This window comes from Elephas maximus, chromosome 2 (assembly GCF_024166365.1).
Source record: "Elephas maximus indicus isolate mEleMax1 chromosome 2, mEleMax1 primary haplotype, whole genome shotgun sequence".
Lineage (NCBI taxonomy): Eukaryota > Metazoa > Chordata > Mammalia > Proboscidea > Elephantidae > Elephas > Elephas maximus.
In genome coordinates, this window is record NC_064820.1 from 155,362,618 (window position 1) to 155,380,816 (window position 18,199).

General features: G+C 43.4%; 1 protein-coding gene across 7 annotated transcripts in view; it reads right to left on the reverse strand.

Annotated features, from left to right (window-relative positions):
* Positions 1-18,199, reverse strand: part of GNPDA1 (glucosamine-6-phosphate deaminase 1) — a 34,283-nt gene that overhangs the window by 7,381 nt on the left and 8,703 nt on the right. For 3 of the 7 annotated variants that reach the window (XR_007516119.1, XM_049873946.1, XM_049873943.1), the window contains exon 6: positions 12,865-13,039. Coding sequence is in view for 6 of the 7 variants with exons in the window: in XM_049873946.1 (XP_049729903.1) it covers positions 12,865-13,039 (175 nt within the window). In the remaining variant the exon portion in view is untranslated. The other 4 variants (XM_049873945.1, XM_049873944.1, XM_049873942.1 and 1 more) reach the window with 4 other exon arrangements.

The following is an 18,199-nucleotide window of genomic DNA, read 5'->3' on the forward strand; positions in this document are numbered from 1 at the left end:
TTTGGATTTCTCAAAATTAATTTTGTTATAAGCATCACCAGCAGATGGCAGCAGTTGCATGTTATAAAAATACAGTAACTGCTGATGGCAGGTTGTTAGTATTTTGCTCTGCTACAAGAGGTAGGTTTAATTTCTGGGATTTTAATTGTCCTTATTTTGTTTTATTACAGTCTATTATATACCTTGGGAGACAGACTGGATCTAATGATACCAGCAAGGCAGGAACTGAAGTACTGCCAGATAATTTAAGACCACTCAAAAGTATTTGAAGCATAGCTGACATCTCCATATTCTGGTGAAAAGAAAGAGACAATAAGTGAATTATATGGTTCAGCAGAAGATAAGTGCTATGGAGAAGAGTTGGAGGAGGGAATAGGGAGTTAGGGGTGACAGCGTGATGTTGGAATTTTAGAGTGGAGAAGTAAGATTTCATTGAGGTAGCATTTGAACAAAAGCTTATCGGTATGGGCATGAACTTGTGGACACCTGGGAGAAGAGAATTCCAGGCAGAGGGAATAGGAAGGGAAAGGCCCTTTCGATGGGAACATGTTTAGAGGGCTCCAGGGACAGCATGTGGCTCGTAAGGGCTGAAGCAGATCGAGGGAGAATAGTAAGAGATGGGGTGGGAGTGGGGGTGCTGCAGATTGGCTTTGTATGAACTTGGGCTTCTACTCTGAGATAGGTATTGGAGGGTCTTGGCAGAGGGTGATAGATCTGACTGACCTAGGTGAGCCAGGGTGGGAACAGATCAGTTAGGGGACCATTGCAGTAACTCTGGTGAGAAATGCAGGTGACATATACCAGCGTGCTAGCAGTTGGAATCTTGAGAAGTGATCAGATTCTATACTTATTCTGAAGGTCAAGATAATAGGAGGACATGCTAATAAATTGGATGTATAATGTGAGAGAATGAGGCATCAGGGTTGATTTCCAGGTGCTTTTGAGCAGTTGAAATGGAAGAAACCTGTAGGTAGCACAGGTTTTCAGGAAAAGATAAGGAATTCAGTTGTGAACATGTTAAGTTTGAGACACCTAGTAGTTATCCCAGTGGGAATGTTAAATAGGCAGTTGGATATTCTAGGCTGAGATTTGGATGTATAGAGTTAACATATACCAAAACCAAACCCATTACAGTTGAGTCAATTCCAACTCATAGCGACCTTATGGGACAGAAAACTGCCCCATAGTTTCCAAGGAGTGCTGGTGGATTTGAACTACTGACCTTTTGGTTTGCAGCTGAGCTGTTAACCACCATGCCACCAGGGCTCCCAGTTAATGGATAGGTGATATTTAACGCCATGAGACTGGTTGAGGTCATCAAGGGTGGGAGTTGTGTATAGAGAAGACGTTCAAGGACTGAGTCTTGGGCACTGCAAAATCTAAGAGGTCAGGGAGATGGAGAGGAATTAGCAAGGCAGACAGTGAGTGGCCAGTAAGGTAGGAAAACAAGCAGTGTGTGAAGTGCTAGAAGCCAAGTTCGAAGGAAGGAGTGATCAACTGTCATGTGCTGTAGATAGGCCAGGTGGTATGAGGACTAGGAATTGACCATAGGATTTAGCAATCAATGCTGAGGTCACCAATAACTTCACAAGTGTTGTTGCGGTGGAGGGGAGTGAAAGCCTGTAGGGAGTGTTTGAGAGAGAATGGGAAGAGAATAGTATAGGTAACTCAAATTTTGCTCTAAAATGGACCAGAGAAAAGAGGCTGTGGCTGAAGGGGCGAAATGGGTTTTGTTAAAGTTTTTTTAAAAGCTTGTTTTCTCTGCTGATGGAGGTGATGCAAAAGAGAAGGACAATTTGATTCTGCGGGTGAGAGAGGAGTCTTGTTGAAGCAACGTGCTTAAGTAGGCCAGAGAGTGCAGGAGCAAGTGCAGGAGGAACAGAGCAAGGAGCAAGTAACAGGAAGAAGGCAGAATATGACAGCAGGGCTGGCAGGTGCGGCATACATGATAGTGGGAACTTGTGGAAGTTCTTTTCTGACTGTTGCTATTTTCTAGAGCGCTGGCTGAGAGAAAAGCTAGAGGGAGAGGGAGGGGTTAAGAGGTTTGAAACTATGAATTCATCTTCTAGGAGACTGACGTAACTAGGGGAATAGTATGGTTGCCAGCTAATGTTAAGGGCTCCCTTGAAGTCTAAATTAATATGTTCTGTTTTACTTGCCCATCATTACGTAACTCAGCATGCTGTCCCAGTATCTCCTATTAAAAACTTAGGCATGCTTGACCAGCATCTCATCACAGTCACTAAAGATTTTGGTTCCTAGGAACCAAATTTACAAAGTTAGATCTCCTCAGTAGGCCGGTTGGTTAACCCGTTATCATATAACATGCTATTATTTTTACCAGGTTATTGCGTAGGATTACTGTCAGGCTTATAGTTCAACGAATAATGGGTGCTTCTAGATATCAAGTCACTGTTACAGGGATATAGCAGTATTTAAAAGGTTTACCCTCATTGAGTTGCCACGTAGTGAGAAGCAATACACGTGAGGTGATAAATGGTTCTAAGAAAATAGAGCAGAGTAAGGGGGATAATGAATTGCGAACTGCTACTTTACACTGGAGGGTTGGGGGAGATGTCTCTGAAAAATGACATCTGAGCAGAGACCTGAAGAATGGGAGTAAGCCATGGCTCTGTCTAGGGGGAAGAGTGGGCCAGGCTCTTGGGGATGATAGAGATGGACTGTAGTGATAAATTGCCCAACTCTTTTTTTTTTTATAAACTTAATAAAAACTCTATAAACGTATTTAGTGTGGGTAAATTTTATGGGTATGTTAATCCTATCTCAATCTGTTAAAAAAATTAAACCTTTCTTTCAACTTCTACTTGTACCTCCTTAATACCCAGTTCTGACTCATAGCGACCCTACAGAACAGAGTAGAACTGCCCCCCATAGAGTTTCCAAGGAGCACCTGGCAGAGTCAAACTGCCGACCCTTTGGTTAGCAGCCATAGCACTTAACCACTACGCCACCAGAGTTTCCACCTCCTTAATAGGTTATATTAAATTAACTCAAGATGTTCTATTGTATTGACAGTTTTTTAAACTAAAATGGGATATATTACCTATTGTCTTAGGCAGGGTTCTCAAGAGAAACAAAACCATTAAAGCATATAAGTATCTGTATAAAAAGATTTATATCAAGGAAATGGCTCACACAGTTGAGGTTGGAATGTCCTGAATTCATAGGTTAGGCTGGAGGCCTCTCCTGATTCACATAGCTGCAGGGGCTGCCGAACCCAAGATCAGCAGGTCAGACAGTAGGTAAGCTGCTAGCTCAAGTCCCAAGAACCAGAGGTCAGAAGAACAGGACCCAGCTACAGGATCCAAAGTGAGCAAAAGCCCACCAGCCTTGCCAGAGACTCCACTTACATTTCATGCAGGCCACATGTCCAAGGAAACTCCCTTTCAACTAATTGGCTACTCACAGCAGATCCCATCATGGAGGTGGTCACATCATCATATGACTGCCTAACTACATCATAACTGCCAAACCACTGAGAATCATGGCCCAGCCAAGTTGACATACAGTCTTAACAATCACACTTCACCCCTGACAACTTGACAGCTGTACACATCTCCTTAAACCATAATCTCTGAATAAAGACAATTATAAAGTCATGCTTGTGCCTAACATGATACGACACACATACCACCAAAAAAGCACTAGCCCTGTTAACATCCATCTTAGTCATTGTCATGGATTGAATTGTGTCCCAAAAATATCTGTCAGCTTGCCTACGTCATGATTTCCTTGTATGATTGTCTCCCATTTTATCTTCTGATATGATTTCCCTATGTGTTGTAAATCCTATCACTACAATGTAATCAGATGGATTAGTGGCAGTTATACTGATGAGATCTACAAGATCAGGGAGTGTCTTAAGCCATCCTTTTCTTGAGATATAAAAGAGAGAAGTGAGCAGAGAGACATGGGAGCCCCATACCACCAAGAAAGCAGTGCCAGGAGCAGAGCACGTCCTTTGGACCTGAGGTTCCTGCACTGAGATGCAACCAGACCAAGGGAAGACTGATTCCTCCAGAGCCGACAGAGAGTGAAAGCCTTCCCCTGGAGCTGATGCCCTGAATTTTAGACAGTCGTCTAGTGCTGCCATAACAGAAATACCACAAGTGGATGGCTTTAACAAAGAGAAATTTATTTCTTCACAGTAAAGTAGGCTAAAAGTTCAAATTCAGGGTGTCAGCTCCAGGGGAAGGCTTTCTCTGTCAGCTTCCTCATCAATCTTCCCCCAGACCAGGAGCCTCTCTGCACAGAGACCCCAGGTCCAAAGGACATGCTCTGCTCCCAGCACTGCTTTCTTGGTGGTCTGAGGTGCCCCTTTCCCTTTGCTCACTTCTTTCTTTTATATCTCAAGAGATTGCCTCAAGACACAATCCAATCTTGTAGATTGAGTCCTGCCTCACTAACACAACTGCCGGCCATTCCTCCATCATTAACATCATAGAGGCAGGATTTACAACATATAGGAAAATCACATAATACTGGGAATCATGGCTCAGCTAAATTGATACAGACATTTTTGGGGGGACTTAATTCAATCCATGACATATTTTATAAGTGAAGAAAACGAAATATTTGATGTGCACATATAAGGCAGAAATACTCATAGCAATTACAGTCCTCATTTCTGAAACTGGTCATTGTGGTCATAACTGGTATTTAAAACTACCTTCTTCTACCACCCATTCTGTATTCCCTTTGACCTCAACAAGCACCTCAGCTGGTTGTGGTTCTTTGGTGGGGTGACCCAAACCTTCATTCCTGAAGAGTCTGGGCCATTAAGTAGTCATGTAAGAATTGGGCTGCTGTAGTTTTCCATTGACTTTAATCACAGGGCATGGTGTACTAATAGACACCCTAAGGGATCTCCTGCATTCCAGACATACTCTTCTTTACCTCCATTATGCAATATCAGTCTGATGTCCTCTTGGTAGTCAGGATCAATCACACCCCAGTCAATATAGTAACTCCCTTCTTTGCCTGTTGATCCGGAGGCAAAAGGAGCCCAAAGTGGCCAGGTGGCATTCTTAACTTCCAGTTCAATGGAATCAGTGATGTGTCTCCAGGTGGGAGCATTCCTCCCTTTGGAACTAAGCCCTCTAGACCCACAGAGCATAGGGTCGCAGGGACAGGAAGCAAAAAATCATGTGAGTGGGTCACTAGGGGTAATAGTGAGTGGTGCCACTCCCATTTCCACCCCTTGGTTCCTGGACTCATGAATCCTGGCTATGGGAGAAACAGCACCGTATATTGGACACTGGTTTAGAGCATATAGAGCCTCCTGAAGAACATTGCCCTAACCCTACAAGGTACTGCCACCTAACTGGTGCTATAATTGTGTCATTAGAAGGCCATTCCACCATTCTGTTAAGCCAGCTGCTTTAGGATGATGGGGAACATGGTAAGACCAGTGAATTTCATGAGTACGTGCCCATTGCTGCACTTCATTTGCTGTGAAGTGAGTCCCTTAATCTGAGGCAATGCTGTGTGGGATACCACGATGGTGGATAGGGCATTCTGTAAGTCCAAGGATGGTGGTTTTGGCAAAGGATTGCATGCAGGGAAGGCAAATCCATATTCACAGGAAGTTTCTATTCCAGTAAGAACCGCTGCCCTTTCCGTGATGGAAGTGGTCCAATGTAATCAACTTGCTACTGATCACCTTGAGGAATGGTGCCATATCGGGGACTCAGTGTTGGTCTCTGCTGCTGGCAGATTGGGCACTCAGCAGTGGCTGTAGAGAAGTCAGCCTTGGTGAGGGGAAGTCCATGTTGCTGAGCTCACGTATAACCTCCATCCTTGCCACCACGGTCACTTTGTTCATGAGCCCATTGAACGATGACAGGAGTGGCTAGGGAAAGATGATGACTGGTTTCCACAGAACATGTCATTCTATCCACTTGTTAAAATCCTCCTCTGCTGAGGTCACCCTTTGGTGAGCATTCACATGAGACACGAATATCTTTACTTTCTGGCCCATCCACATGCCTCTTCCCCATGCCTCCAATTTTCCAGTCATGTCCCCCCTAAGTCCCTGACCATCCAGCCAAAACATTGGCCACCACCAATCAGTATATAATCCCACATCTGGCCATTTCTCCTTCTAAGCAAAGTGAATAACCAGGTGCACTGCTCAAAGTTCTGCCCATTGAGAGGGCTTCCCTTCACCACAGTCCTTAAGGGAGGTCCCAGAAAGGGGTTGTAGTGGTGCAGCTATCCACTTTCGAGTGGTGCCTGCATATTGCACAGAACCATCTGTAAACCAGGCACGAGTTTTCTCTTCTTCAGTCAACTGATCATATGGAACTCCCCATAAGGCCATAGGTACAGACTGGGAGATGGAAGGTAACGTGACAGGCATGGAGACAACCAGAATTTGGGCCACTTCCTCATGCAACTTACTTGTGCCTCCAGGTCCTGCTTGGACCCAATCTCATATATATCACTTGCATTTAATGATGGAGTGCTGCTGTGCACGTCCAACTTTATGACTCTGTGGGTCAGACAACACCCAATTCATGATGGGCAGCTCAGGTTGCACGGTGACTTGGTGGCCCATGGTTAAGTGTTCGGTCTCTACTAAGACCCAGTAACAAGCCAAAAGCTGTTTCTCAAAAGGAGAGTAGTTACCTGCAGAGGATGGCAGTGCTTTGCTCCAAAATCCTAAGGATCTGCTCTGTGATTCCCCAATAGGGTCCTGCCAAAGGCTCCCAACAGCATTTCTTTCTGCCACGGACACTTAAAACACTGTTGGATAAGCTGGATCATATGGACCAAGTCGCAGAGTGGCATGCACAGCAGCCTGAACCTGTTGCAGAGCCTTCTCTTGTTCTGGGCCCCACTCAAAACTAGCAGCTTTTGGGTCACTTGATAAATAGGCTGGAGTAGCACACCCAAATGAGGAATATGTTGCCTCTAAAATCCAAAGAGACCCACTAGGCATTGTGTATTACATTTAGTTGTGGGAGGGGCCAGATGCAATAACTTATCCTTTACTTTAGAAGGACTATCTCAACATGCCCCACACCACTGGACCCCTAGAAATTTCACTGAGGTGTAAGGCACCTGAATTTTTGTGAAATTAATATCCCACCCTCTAGCATGCAAATGTTTTATCAATAAGTCCAGAGTCATTGCCTTCCTTACTAGGTCCAATCAGCATAATGTCATCAATGTAATGGACCCAGTGTGATGTCTTGTGGAAGGCAATCAAGGTCCCTGAGAACTAAATTATGACATAGGGCTGGAGACCTGATGTAGCCCTGAGGTAGGCAACTGAGGTGTATTGCTGGTATTGCCAGCTGAAGGCTAACTGCTTCTGGTGGTCCTTCAAAACACATATGGAGAAAAAGGCATTAGCCAAATCAATAGCTGCATACCAGGTTCCAGGAGATGTATTAATTTGTTGAAGCAATGAAACCACATCTGCAACAGCAGATGCAATAGGAGTTGCCACTTGATTAAGTTTTCAATAATCCACTATCATTCTTCAAGATCCATCTGTTTTTTGCACAGGCCAAACAGGTGAGTTGAATGGGAATGTGGCCGGAATTACCACCCCTGCATCCTTCAAGTCCTTGATGGTAGCAATAATCTCTGCAATCCCTCCAGGAATGCAATATTGCTTTTGATTTACTATTTTCCCAGGTAGGGGCAGTTCTAATGGCTTCCCCTACCATAATAGCCCTTACTCCATTTGTCAGGGATTCAATGTGGTGGTTCTGTCATTGCTGAGTATATCTATTCCAATTATGCATTCCTGAACTGGGAAAATCCCTACAGTATGGATTCTGGGACCCATTGGACCTACTGTGATACAGACATGAGCTAAGACTCCAATAATAACCTGACTTCCATATGCCACAACTCTGACTAGTGGGTGCAGTAATGTTTTGGGTCTCTTGGAATTAGTGCCAGTTCAGAGCCAGTATCCAGTAATCCCCTAAGTCTGATTATTTCCTTTTCCCCAGAGAACAGTACAAGGCTCTAGATACCTTTGGAGAAGGTTGGGAGAAAGATTAACAGTGTAAGTTTTTGGCAGTGTATTGGAGTCCTTCCTCAAGGGGACTCTGCCACCCCTTCATTCAAGGGGTTGTGGGTCTTTAAACTCACTCAAGTCTGGGTGAGTTTGAGAGGCTGTGACTATTCTGCTGATTGGAGTTAGACTGCTGTTCACTTGACCTAGAATTCATCTGCTTATATAGATCAAGTAAATATTTAGTAGATTTCCTTACCCATTTCACTCCTAGAGACACCATGACTAAGTAGTCAATGTCTTAAGTCTATACGAGTCAGACTATTCTGATTACTGCTTTGACTCCGCTGTCCCTTCTGGTAACTACATCCACCTTGTCTTTGCAGATTGAATGCTGCCACTTGGCCCCTACTACCATGGGTTCCAATTAGCCCCGTTGTAGTTAGGTATCTTGCATCAGGGCAGTCCCCCTGTTAAATCTTACATAAAATAGCCATCACGGCAGTTTTCAAGGATGCTGGAGCTCCTTTCACAAATTTCTCACGGTTTTGGTAAAAGGTGTGTCCTCTGAGCACTCCATGTGTAGGTCTGTGGGTCTAACCTAATAAATCCACTCTAACATGCCTGTTTCCCTAAGCCTTTGGATATCTTCTTCTACAGTATACCAAGGCAGGTCTGGTACTTCTACTTGATTTAGTGTAGGCCACCTCATAATCCATGCTTCAGCAAATCAACCAAATAAACCATTAGATCCTTTCCTAACTTCTCGAGCTGAAATATTGAATGAAGAATCTGTGCTTAGTGGGCCCATATGAATAAACTCAGACTGATCCATCTTTACGTTCCTTGCACCATTATCCCACACCCTTAATAGCCATTTCCACACAAAGCTCCCAGGCTTCTGTTTGTACATATTAGGAAAGTCAAGGAGTTCTTTTGGAGTGTAGCATAACTCCTCCTGATTCACACTTCGTACTTTACCTTTTGGGGCTTAAGTCTAGTTATAGGTCTAGAAGCGAGGAAGTGTTTTGAGAACTTTCAGCTTTGTCTTGTAAATCATCTGCCTCAGGCAATGCCCCAGGCAATGACTCAGACAAAAGCTCTCTAGACGCAGCAGGGTTAATCTCATCATATGGGGGTAGAGGGACTAATTGTTTTACTGGGGAGGGTTTCTTGGTCAAATTTGGAGTAATCTCCTCAGATGAAGTAAGAGGGATGGTTCTCTTGGCAAAATGATTCAACAGAATTCAGGGGCTTAGTATTTCCAGCTTCCTCATTATGTGTCCCAATGTCCCCAATCCAAGTTTCATGATCCCATTTCTTCTCAGTCAATGCCCTCACTTTAATTTCAGACACCTTTTGAGGTTGGCAGTTGAGTTGGCATTGTAATTCAGCTACTCTTACAACAAGACTTTGGGTTTGGTTTTTGGCAATATCAGCTGTGTTACTACAAGAGATAAGGTTTTCTTTCAAGGCACAAGTGGAAACTTTGAGGTCATTTATGTGGCACTTGAGCTTTGACTCGGAAGCCCTGAGCTCATCTCTTGCTTTCACCAGTTTGTCTAGTGAAAGTAGGATAAACCGACCAGCTCCCTTATACTTTTCGTTCTGACAAAACTATAGAAAGGTATCACACATGGTACTAAATATCTTAAGCTGGGTTCTCTAAAGAAGCAAAACCAGCAAAGCATATAAATATCTATATAAAGAGATTTATACCAAGGAAATGGCTCATGTGGCCGTAGAGGCTGGAACACCCCAAATTAGTAGGTCAGGCTAGAGACTTGTTCTGATTCATGCAGCTGCAGGGGCTGGCACACCCAAGATCGGCAGGTCAGACAGCACGGCTCTTGCTCACAAGCTATGAAGACTGATGAAATCTCAAGATCAGCAGGCAAGACCACAGGTATGTTCCTAGCTCAAGGCCCAAGAACCAGAGGTCGGAATGAACAGGAGCCAGATGCAGGATCCAGATTGAGCAAAAGCCCACCAGCCTTGCCAGAGAGTCCACTTATATTTGATGTAGGCCACATGCCCAAGCAAATTCCCTTTCGACTAACTGGCTACTCATAGCAGATCCCATCATGGAGGTGATCACACCATCATACGACTGCCAAACTACATCGTGACTGCCAAATCACTGAGAATCATGGCCCAGCCAAGTTGACACACAACCTTAATGATCATACCTATTTTTCCATACCTAGCAGTTTTTTTTATATCCCTCCTTGTCACAAATCTACAGCTGTATCTTTGTTTGGATCACAAGTAGAGCCCAAACATGACAATTTCCTACTTTTTCACATAGGTGCTTCATTTTCATAAAACGCTTTATTTTTTACCTTGGTGGTTAAAGATGAGATCAAAAGATAGTCGCTATGACTGTGACATTCCTACAGAGCTGCTGTGAGGTATGAGTGTGAAGCTTTGCTCACCAGCTATTTCCAAAATCTATCACCATCAGCCCAGACAACGTTTTCCGTCCTTTGGGGATAGAAGTCCACAAATGACACATTTTATTTGAAAATATCAGATTTAATAGAAAATACCACATTATAAACAAGTTCATTAATCCATCAGATTGAAAACAGAATGAGCACAATCACGTATAAAAGCTACAGACGAAATGCTGGTACTAAACACACCACTTAAAAGAGGTCTGAACCAGGCTCTGAAAGGTCGTTCTAGAGTAGAGGGACTAGCAGCTTCAAACAGGCACGAAAACAGGGAGAAGAAGGCAGCATCCATTTCACAAAAGCTTAAAAGTATAAAAGGAAGGCAGAGCAATAGACTCATCTTTTGAATAAGGGCTGAAGGATAAATGGACAAAAGGGCTGTATTTATGTCCTGACGTTCGGGGAACATCAGACCACACCACGTGAGCCTGAGCTAGAAGGGCAGCGTATTTTAAGTGGAGGAAAAGATACTATGCAGCTTTAGAAGCACTTACTTTGTTGTCTTGGCACTCACCTCTCATGGAAGCAGGAAGCATGGCACTCATGTTTTAGGACTAAACTCATACCAGCTGCTTGCCTTGGCCCGCATCACCTTGGCTGAACACTAACACTGAAATGGTGGCAGTGTCTGCTGCCCCAGGGACCTCCTACCTTTTACTGCGTGTAGAGTAAGAGAGGAGCCACAGTGAGACCTTTTAACAAAAACACATGGCTCTGATGGGAAAAGGGTTTCCACCTTCTTCCTCCTGGTGCCAGAAGGACCCTGAGGGAGAGGAGTTTGACGTGTTTGGACCCACTGGGGACCTGGGTTCATCTGCAAAGGCCTTCTCTACTAAATCCTCCCCCAGGGAGTCCTCCAAGTTCACAGAAAGGTCAGCTGTGAGAGCAGAAAAAACAACTGGGGTTGGAAGAGGAAGAGAGACTTTTCTTTCCATGACACTTGTCACTGACCACTGACTTTAGACAATGAGAGAGTTTGTGTCTTAATCTAGGATAGTGATTCTCAAATAAGGGGGCAGACCTGCACAAGACAGGCTCTCAAGACTCTCCAAAGAGGTTCTGTTCAATATACACAAGTGCTAATTCCGTCCCAATGGACAGTCAGTACATGTAATGACAGAGGTTCCTGACAGGAGTGTGTTGTACATGTAAACATTGTCAGAGGCAGAACAGAAATTTACAAGCCCCTGATCTAGATGTTGTGGATATCAAGATGGTGGAATACATTTCCCAGAGATTTTCCTTCTGATTAACCGTAAGTTTTAATCAAGTCATTCTCCCTGTGACTAAACTTCATGATGAGGCTCCAAGCCTCATAGCAAAGAACAATAAATGTTCACCCACTTATCTGGAGTAACTGTACTAGATAAAAGAAATACAATTCTGTTCTCCTAAAGACCATTTCTAGAAAGACCCACCCAGCCCAATGAGGTACTTGACACTAGTTGCCAACACAGGCTAATCACTGTATGGTTTCTTGGAAGACTGGCTTTTCTCTGCTTCTCTCTCTTTTATACTGTACAAGGGGTCCACCAACTTGCTATGAACAAGCATTAAACCTACAAAAAATTAACAACAGAAACTGGTTAGCACAGGCAGAGTTCCATGATTAGCAACAGTAACAGCCAGGAGGCTCTCAAATTGTTCTAATACTGATTGATACTCGTCATCTTTTCTCTGTGACCCCCAAATGACAAAGCCCTGAGAAGAGGAAAAGAATCTATTAATCCCAATGAGTGCTACAGTTCACAGAAACTTTGCAAATTCAATCGCTAGGGGGGATGGCTATTTAAAGGTTAATTTTTTTCAGCAAAGAACTAATTCTTAATTTACCTGCATAGTAAATGGGAATTTTCAGAGACATTCGCTTAAAAGTAAAAGGAAAAAAAGATTTTCATGATCTCTAGTTCAGTGCCTTGTCTTGAGGGGAAAGGCCTTATGAGATCTGGAAAGATAAAACCCCTGAGGCTCACTGTCTTACAGTTCTCTGACTAGAACCACTGATGTGATTTTCTGCAACAAACTGAGGGGGTGGGGGAAGGCCCTGGGGGGGTGGAGGAAGCATAAATGAAATTATGCATATTTCAAAATAACAAAAGAGATCAAATTTTCAGCAGATGTGTTTTAAATAAAACTTCTGGAGAAAAAGCAAATCCTGAGGCTCAATATCACTGCAAGGAGATCACCACATGGCCCTTGGACCACAGCTTTCATTTTCTCCCCCTCCTTCTCCAAGAAAACAGATCTCCAGAAATGGATTCTTGCAGCCATGAAAGAGAACGAATGACTGTGTATTGTGAGACAGTAGGGTTTGAGTTTTATTAAAACCACAGTTGCCTATTAAAATGGCCAGAGAATGAAAGCCAGGTCCACCCCTCACGCTAGCACACTGAACCTGGCCTCCCCACTCACCTTTGAAATATTTGACGGTCTTCACTTTCAGCTCCAGAGTGGCGTCCTCATCGCACACAAACACTGCACAGGGATGCTGCTGGAAGGCAGACACGGTCCACATATGGTTCACGCCCTCCTCGATGGCCTTATACAATGCGAATGCCTTGTGAGCACCCGTGATGAGGATCATCACCTGGGGGTCAGAAACGAGGCAACGATGGAGGAAAGCAAGCACTAGACCTGGGAGCCCAGACCCCTGAATTCTAGTTGAGTCACCCCAAATGAGTGTATGGGCTATTATTTTTAACATGTGTACCAAGTAGTTACATAACGCTCCATGCAGTGCTCCACAAGCTTTATCACACACATGAGGTAGCATCATTATCTCCACTTTATATAAGGCAACGGGCCCCTGGGAGGTTAAGCGACTTGCTCAAGGTCTCAAAGCTAAGAAACAGGAGACCTGGGATTAGACCAGGTGCTTCTGACCCCAAAGACTGTGCTCTTGACTACCATGTAATGGTGCTTCCTGGCATCTTTGATGATGGGTGTGAAAGTGCCCTATGAAGGGGCTTGCCACACAAAGGCCCACATTTCTCATCCCAATAGTCTCACATTGGGATCCCAGGAGTCCTAGGTTGGGTAAGTTTTCACAGTTGAAATCTGCATACCTAAAAGAGGGCCTGGAAGCACTGGTGAGTTATCTGTGGAGCTGGTAAGGCTGAAGCCCAAAAAGGCAGCCTCTTAATCTGGTCATCTTCAGTTCAGTGCATTTGACCTGCTCATGTCATCTGTGGTAATGCTCTGGGCTATACTGCTTTTTGTGTAAGTAAAACAAAGGCACAGGCTCCTCTGAAGAATGTGAGTGCAGGGAAGTGATCCTAAAGAGCTCAACTCTAAGGTTTCCTCTCATTGTAATTCACCTGTACCACGGAGCTGTGAAGAGGATTTACTGTTCCTTTCTTAAAAGATGAGTGTCTTAGTTATCTAGTGCTGCTATAACAGAAATACCACACATGGGAGGCTTTAACAAGCAGGAACTTACTCTCTCACAGTCTAGGAGGCTAGAAGTCCGAATTCAGGGCACCAGCTCCAGGGGCAGGCTTCCTCTATCAGCTCTGGGGGAAAGTCCCTGTCATCAACCTTCCCCTGGTCTAGGAGTTTCTCAGCACAGGGACCCCAAGTCTAAAGGGCACACTCTGGTCCCGGCCTTTCATGCTTGGTGGTAATGAGGTCCCTCTCCTCTCTGCTGGATTCCTCTCTTTTGTATCTCAAGAGATTAACTCAAAATACATCCTAATCCTGTAGATTGAGTCCTGCCTGATTAACATAACTACCTCTAATCCCGTCTCATTAACATCATAGAGATGAGGATTTACAACACGTAGGATAATCACATCAGATCACGAAATGGTGGACAATCACAAAATACAGTGAATCATGGCCTTGACAAGTTAACACACATTTTTGGGGGACACAATTCAATTCATAACATTCTACCTTTCAGCCCCCCAAATTCATGTCCTTGCCACATGTAAAACACATTCCTCTAATAATGTTGTTGTTGTTGGGTGCCATCGAGTCTGTTCCAACTCACAGTGACTCTATGTACAACTGAAGGAAACACTGCCCAATCCTGTGCCATCCTAACAATCATTGCTGTTTGAGCCCATTGTTGCAGCCACTGTGTCAATCCATCTTACCCAGGGTCTTCCTCTTTTTTGCTGAGTCTCTACTTTACTAAGCATGATGTCCTTCTCCAGGGACTACTCCTGCCTGATAATATGTCCAAAGTATGTGAGACAAAGTCTCACCAACCTTGCTTCTAAGGAGCATTCTGGCTGTATTTCTTCCAAGACAGATTTGTTTGTTCTTTTGGCAGTCCATGTTATACTCAATATTCTTCGCCAACACCACAATTCAAATGCATCAATTCTTCTTCATTGTCCAGCTTTCACACGCACATGAGGTGACTGAAAATATCATGGCTTGGATCAGGCGCATCTGAGTCCTTAAAGTGACACCTTTGCTTTTTAACACTTTAAAGAGGTCTTTTGCAGCAGATTTGGCCAATGCAATGCGTCCTTTGATTTCTTGGCTGTGGATGGAGTAAAATGAAATCCTCGACAACTTCAATGTTTTCTCTTTTATCATGAGGTTGCTTATTGGCCCAGTTGTGAGGATTTTTGTTTTATGGTGAGGTGTAATCCATAGTGAAGGTTGTAGTCTTTGATCTTCATCAGTAAGTCCTTTCAGTCCTCTTCACTTTCAGCAAGCAAAGTTGTGTCATCTGCACAATGCATGTTGTTAATGAGTCTTCCTCCAATCCTGATGCCCCATTCTTCTTCGTATAGTCCTGCTTCTGGGATTATTTGCTCATCATGCAGACTGAATAGTGTCATGGACTGAATTATGTCCCCCCAAATATGTGTTTATCAACTTGGTTAGGCCATGATTCCCAGTATTGTATTGTTGTCCTCCCTTTTGTGATTGTAATTTTATGTTGAGAGGATTAGGGTGTGATTGTACCACCACCCTCACTCAGGTCACCTCCCTGATCCAAGGTAAAGGGAGTTCCCCTGGGGTGTGGCCTGCACCACCTTTTATCTCTCAAGGGATAAAAGGAAAGGGAAGCAAGCAGAGAGTTGGGGAACTCATACCACCAAGAAAGCAGAACCAGGAGCAGAGCACGTCCTTTGGACCTGGGGTCCCTGCGCCTGAGAAGCTCCTCGACCAGGGGAAGATTGAGGACAAGGCCTTTCCTCCAGAGCTGATACAGAGAGAAAGCTTTCCCCTAGAGCTGACGCCCTGAATTTGAACTTGTAACCTACTAGACTGTGAGAAAATAAATTTCTCTTTGTTAAAGCCATCCGCCTGTGGTATTTGTTATGGCAGCACTAGATGACTAAGACAAATAGGTACAGTGAAAGGATACAGTCCTATCGTACACCTTTCCTGACTTTAAACCACGCAGTATCCCCTTGTTCTGTTTGCACTTCTTTTTGGTCTGTGTACAGGCTCCTCGTGAGCACAATTAACTGTTCTGGAATTCCCATTTTTTGCAATGTTATCCATAATTCGTTATGATCCACAGTGAAATGTATTTGCATAGTCACAGGTAACATCTTTCTGGTATTCTCTGCTTTCAGCCAAGACCCATCTGACATCAACAATGATATCCCTTATCCCACGTCTTCTTGTGAATCTGGCTTGAATTTCTGGAAGTTCCCTGTTGATGTACTGCTACAACCACTTCTGAATTATCTTCAGCAAAATTTTACTTGCGTGTTATATTAATGACATTGATAATTTCTTCATTCCGCTGAATCACCTTTCTCTGGAATGGGCATGAATATGGATTTCTTCCAGTCAGTTGGCCAGCTGTCTTCCAGATTTCTTGGCATTGACGAGTGAATGCTTCCAGCGTGGCATCCATTTGTTGAAACATCTCATCTGGTATTCCGTCTATTCCTGGAGCCTTGTTTCTTGCCAATACCTTCAATGCAGCCTGGACTTCTTCCTTCAGTATCATTGGTTCTCGATCATATGCTACCTCCTGAAATGGCTGAACGACAACCAATGCTTTTTGGAACAGTGACTCTGCGTATTCTTTCCATATTCTTTTGATGTCTCCTCCGTTGTTTTATTATTTTCCCTGTAGAATCCTTCGATATTGTAACTTGAAGCTTGAATTTTCTCTTTAGTTCTTTCAGGTTGAGAAACACCGAGCATGTTCTTCCCTTTTGGTTTTCTAACTCCAGGTCTTTCTACATTTCATTACAATACTTTGTCTTCTCGAGATGCTCTTTGAAATCTTCTGTTCAGCTCTTTTTACTGCATTTCTTCCTTTCGCTTTAGCCATTTTCATTCATGAGAAAATTTTAGAGTGTCTTATGACATCCATTTTGGCCTTTTCTTTCTTTCCTGTCTTCTTTTTAATTGACCTCTTGCTTTCTTCACGTATGACATCCTTGATGTCATTCCACAACTTGTCTAGTCTTCGGCCATTATTGTCCAATGCATCAAATCTACTCTCGAGATAGTCTCTAAATTCAGGTGGGATATACTCAAGGTCATGCTTTGGCTTTCATGGACTTGTAATTTTCTTTAGCTTCAACTTGAACTTGCATATGTGCAATTGATGGTCTGTTCCACAGTAGTCCCCTAGCCTTGTTCTGACTAATGATAGTCAGCTTTTCTATTGTCTCTCTCCACAGATGTAGTCCATTTGATTTCTGTGTATTCCATCTGGTGAGGTCCACATGTACAGCTGCCATTTATATTGATGAAAAAAGTTATATGCAATGACAAAGTAGTTGGTTTTGCAAAATTCTATCATGCAATCTTGGGCATGGTTTCTATCACCACTGCCATATTTTCCAACTACCATTCCTTCGTTTCCAACTTTTGTATTCCAATCACCTGTAATTACCAATGCATCTTAATTGCATGTTGGATCAATTTCAGACTGTAGAAGTTGGTAAAAAATCTTCAATTTCTTCATCTTTGGCCTTAGTGGTTGGTACATAAATTTGAATAGTCATATTAACTGGTCTTTCTTGTAGGCATATGGATATTATCCTGTCATTGACAGTGTGGTGCTGAAGTATAATGCATCACTTTGTCATTCCCAGCATAGCAGACCATATGATTGCCCTGCTCAAAATGGGCAATACCAGTCCATTTTGGCTCACTAATGCCTAGGATGTCAATGTCTATGTGTTGCATTTCACTTTTGATGACTTCCAATTTTCCTAGATTTATACACCATATATTCCACCCTCCAATTATTAATGGATATCTGCAGCTGTTTCTTTTCATTTTGAGTCATGCCACATTAGCAGATGGAGGCCCTGAAATCTTTACTCCATTCGTTATTAAGGTCAACTCTCCTTTGAGGAGGTAGCCCTTCCCAAGTTGTATTTTGAGAACCTTCCAAACTGAGGGGCTCTTCTTCCAGCATTATATCAGACAACATTCCTCTGCTATTCATAAAGTTTTCATTGGCTAATTTTTTCAGAAGTAGACTGCCAGGTCCTTCTTCCTAATCTTTCTTAGTCTGGAAGCTCAGCTGAAACCTGACCGCCATGGTTGACCTTGCTGATATTTGAAATACTGGTGGCATAGCTTCTAGCATCACAGCAACAGACAAGCCACCACAGTATGACAAGCTGACAGATGCATGGGGCACCCCATCATATCATCCCAAAAGTCTTAAATCAACTCAAAGTCCAAATTCCATCCTGGGGAAAAATTCTTCATCTGTGAAATCTAGAGTACAAGTCATCTGCTTCCAAAGTACAATGGTGGAACAGGCACAAGGTAGACATTTCCATTACAAATGGGAGACACT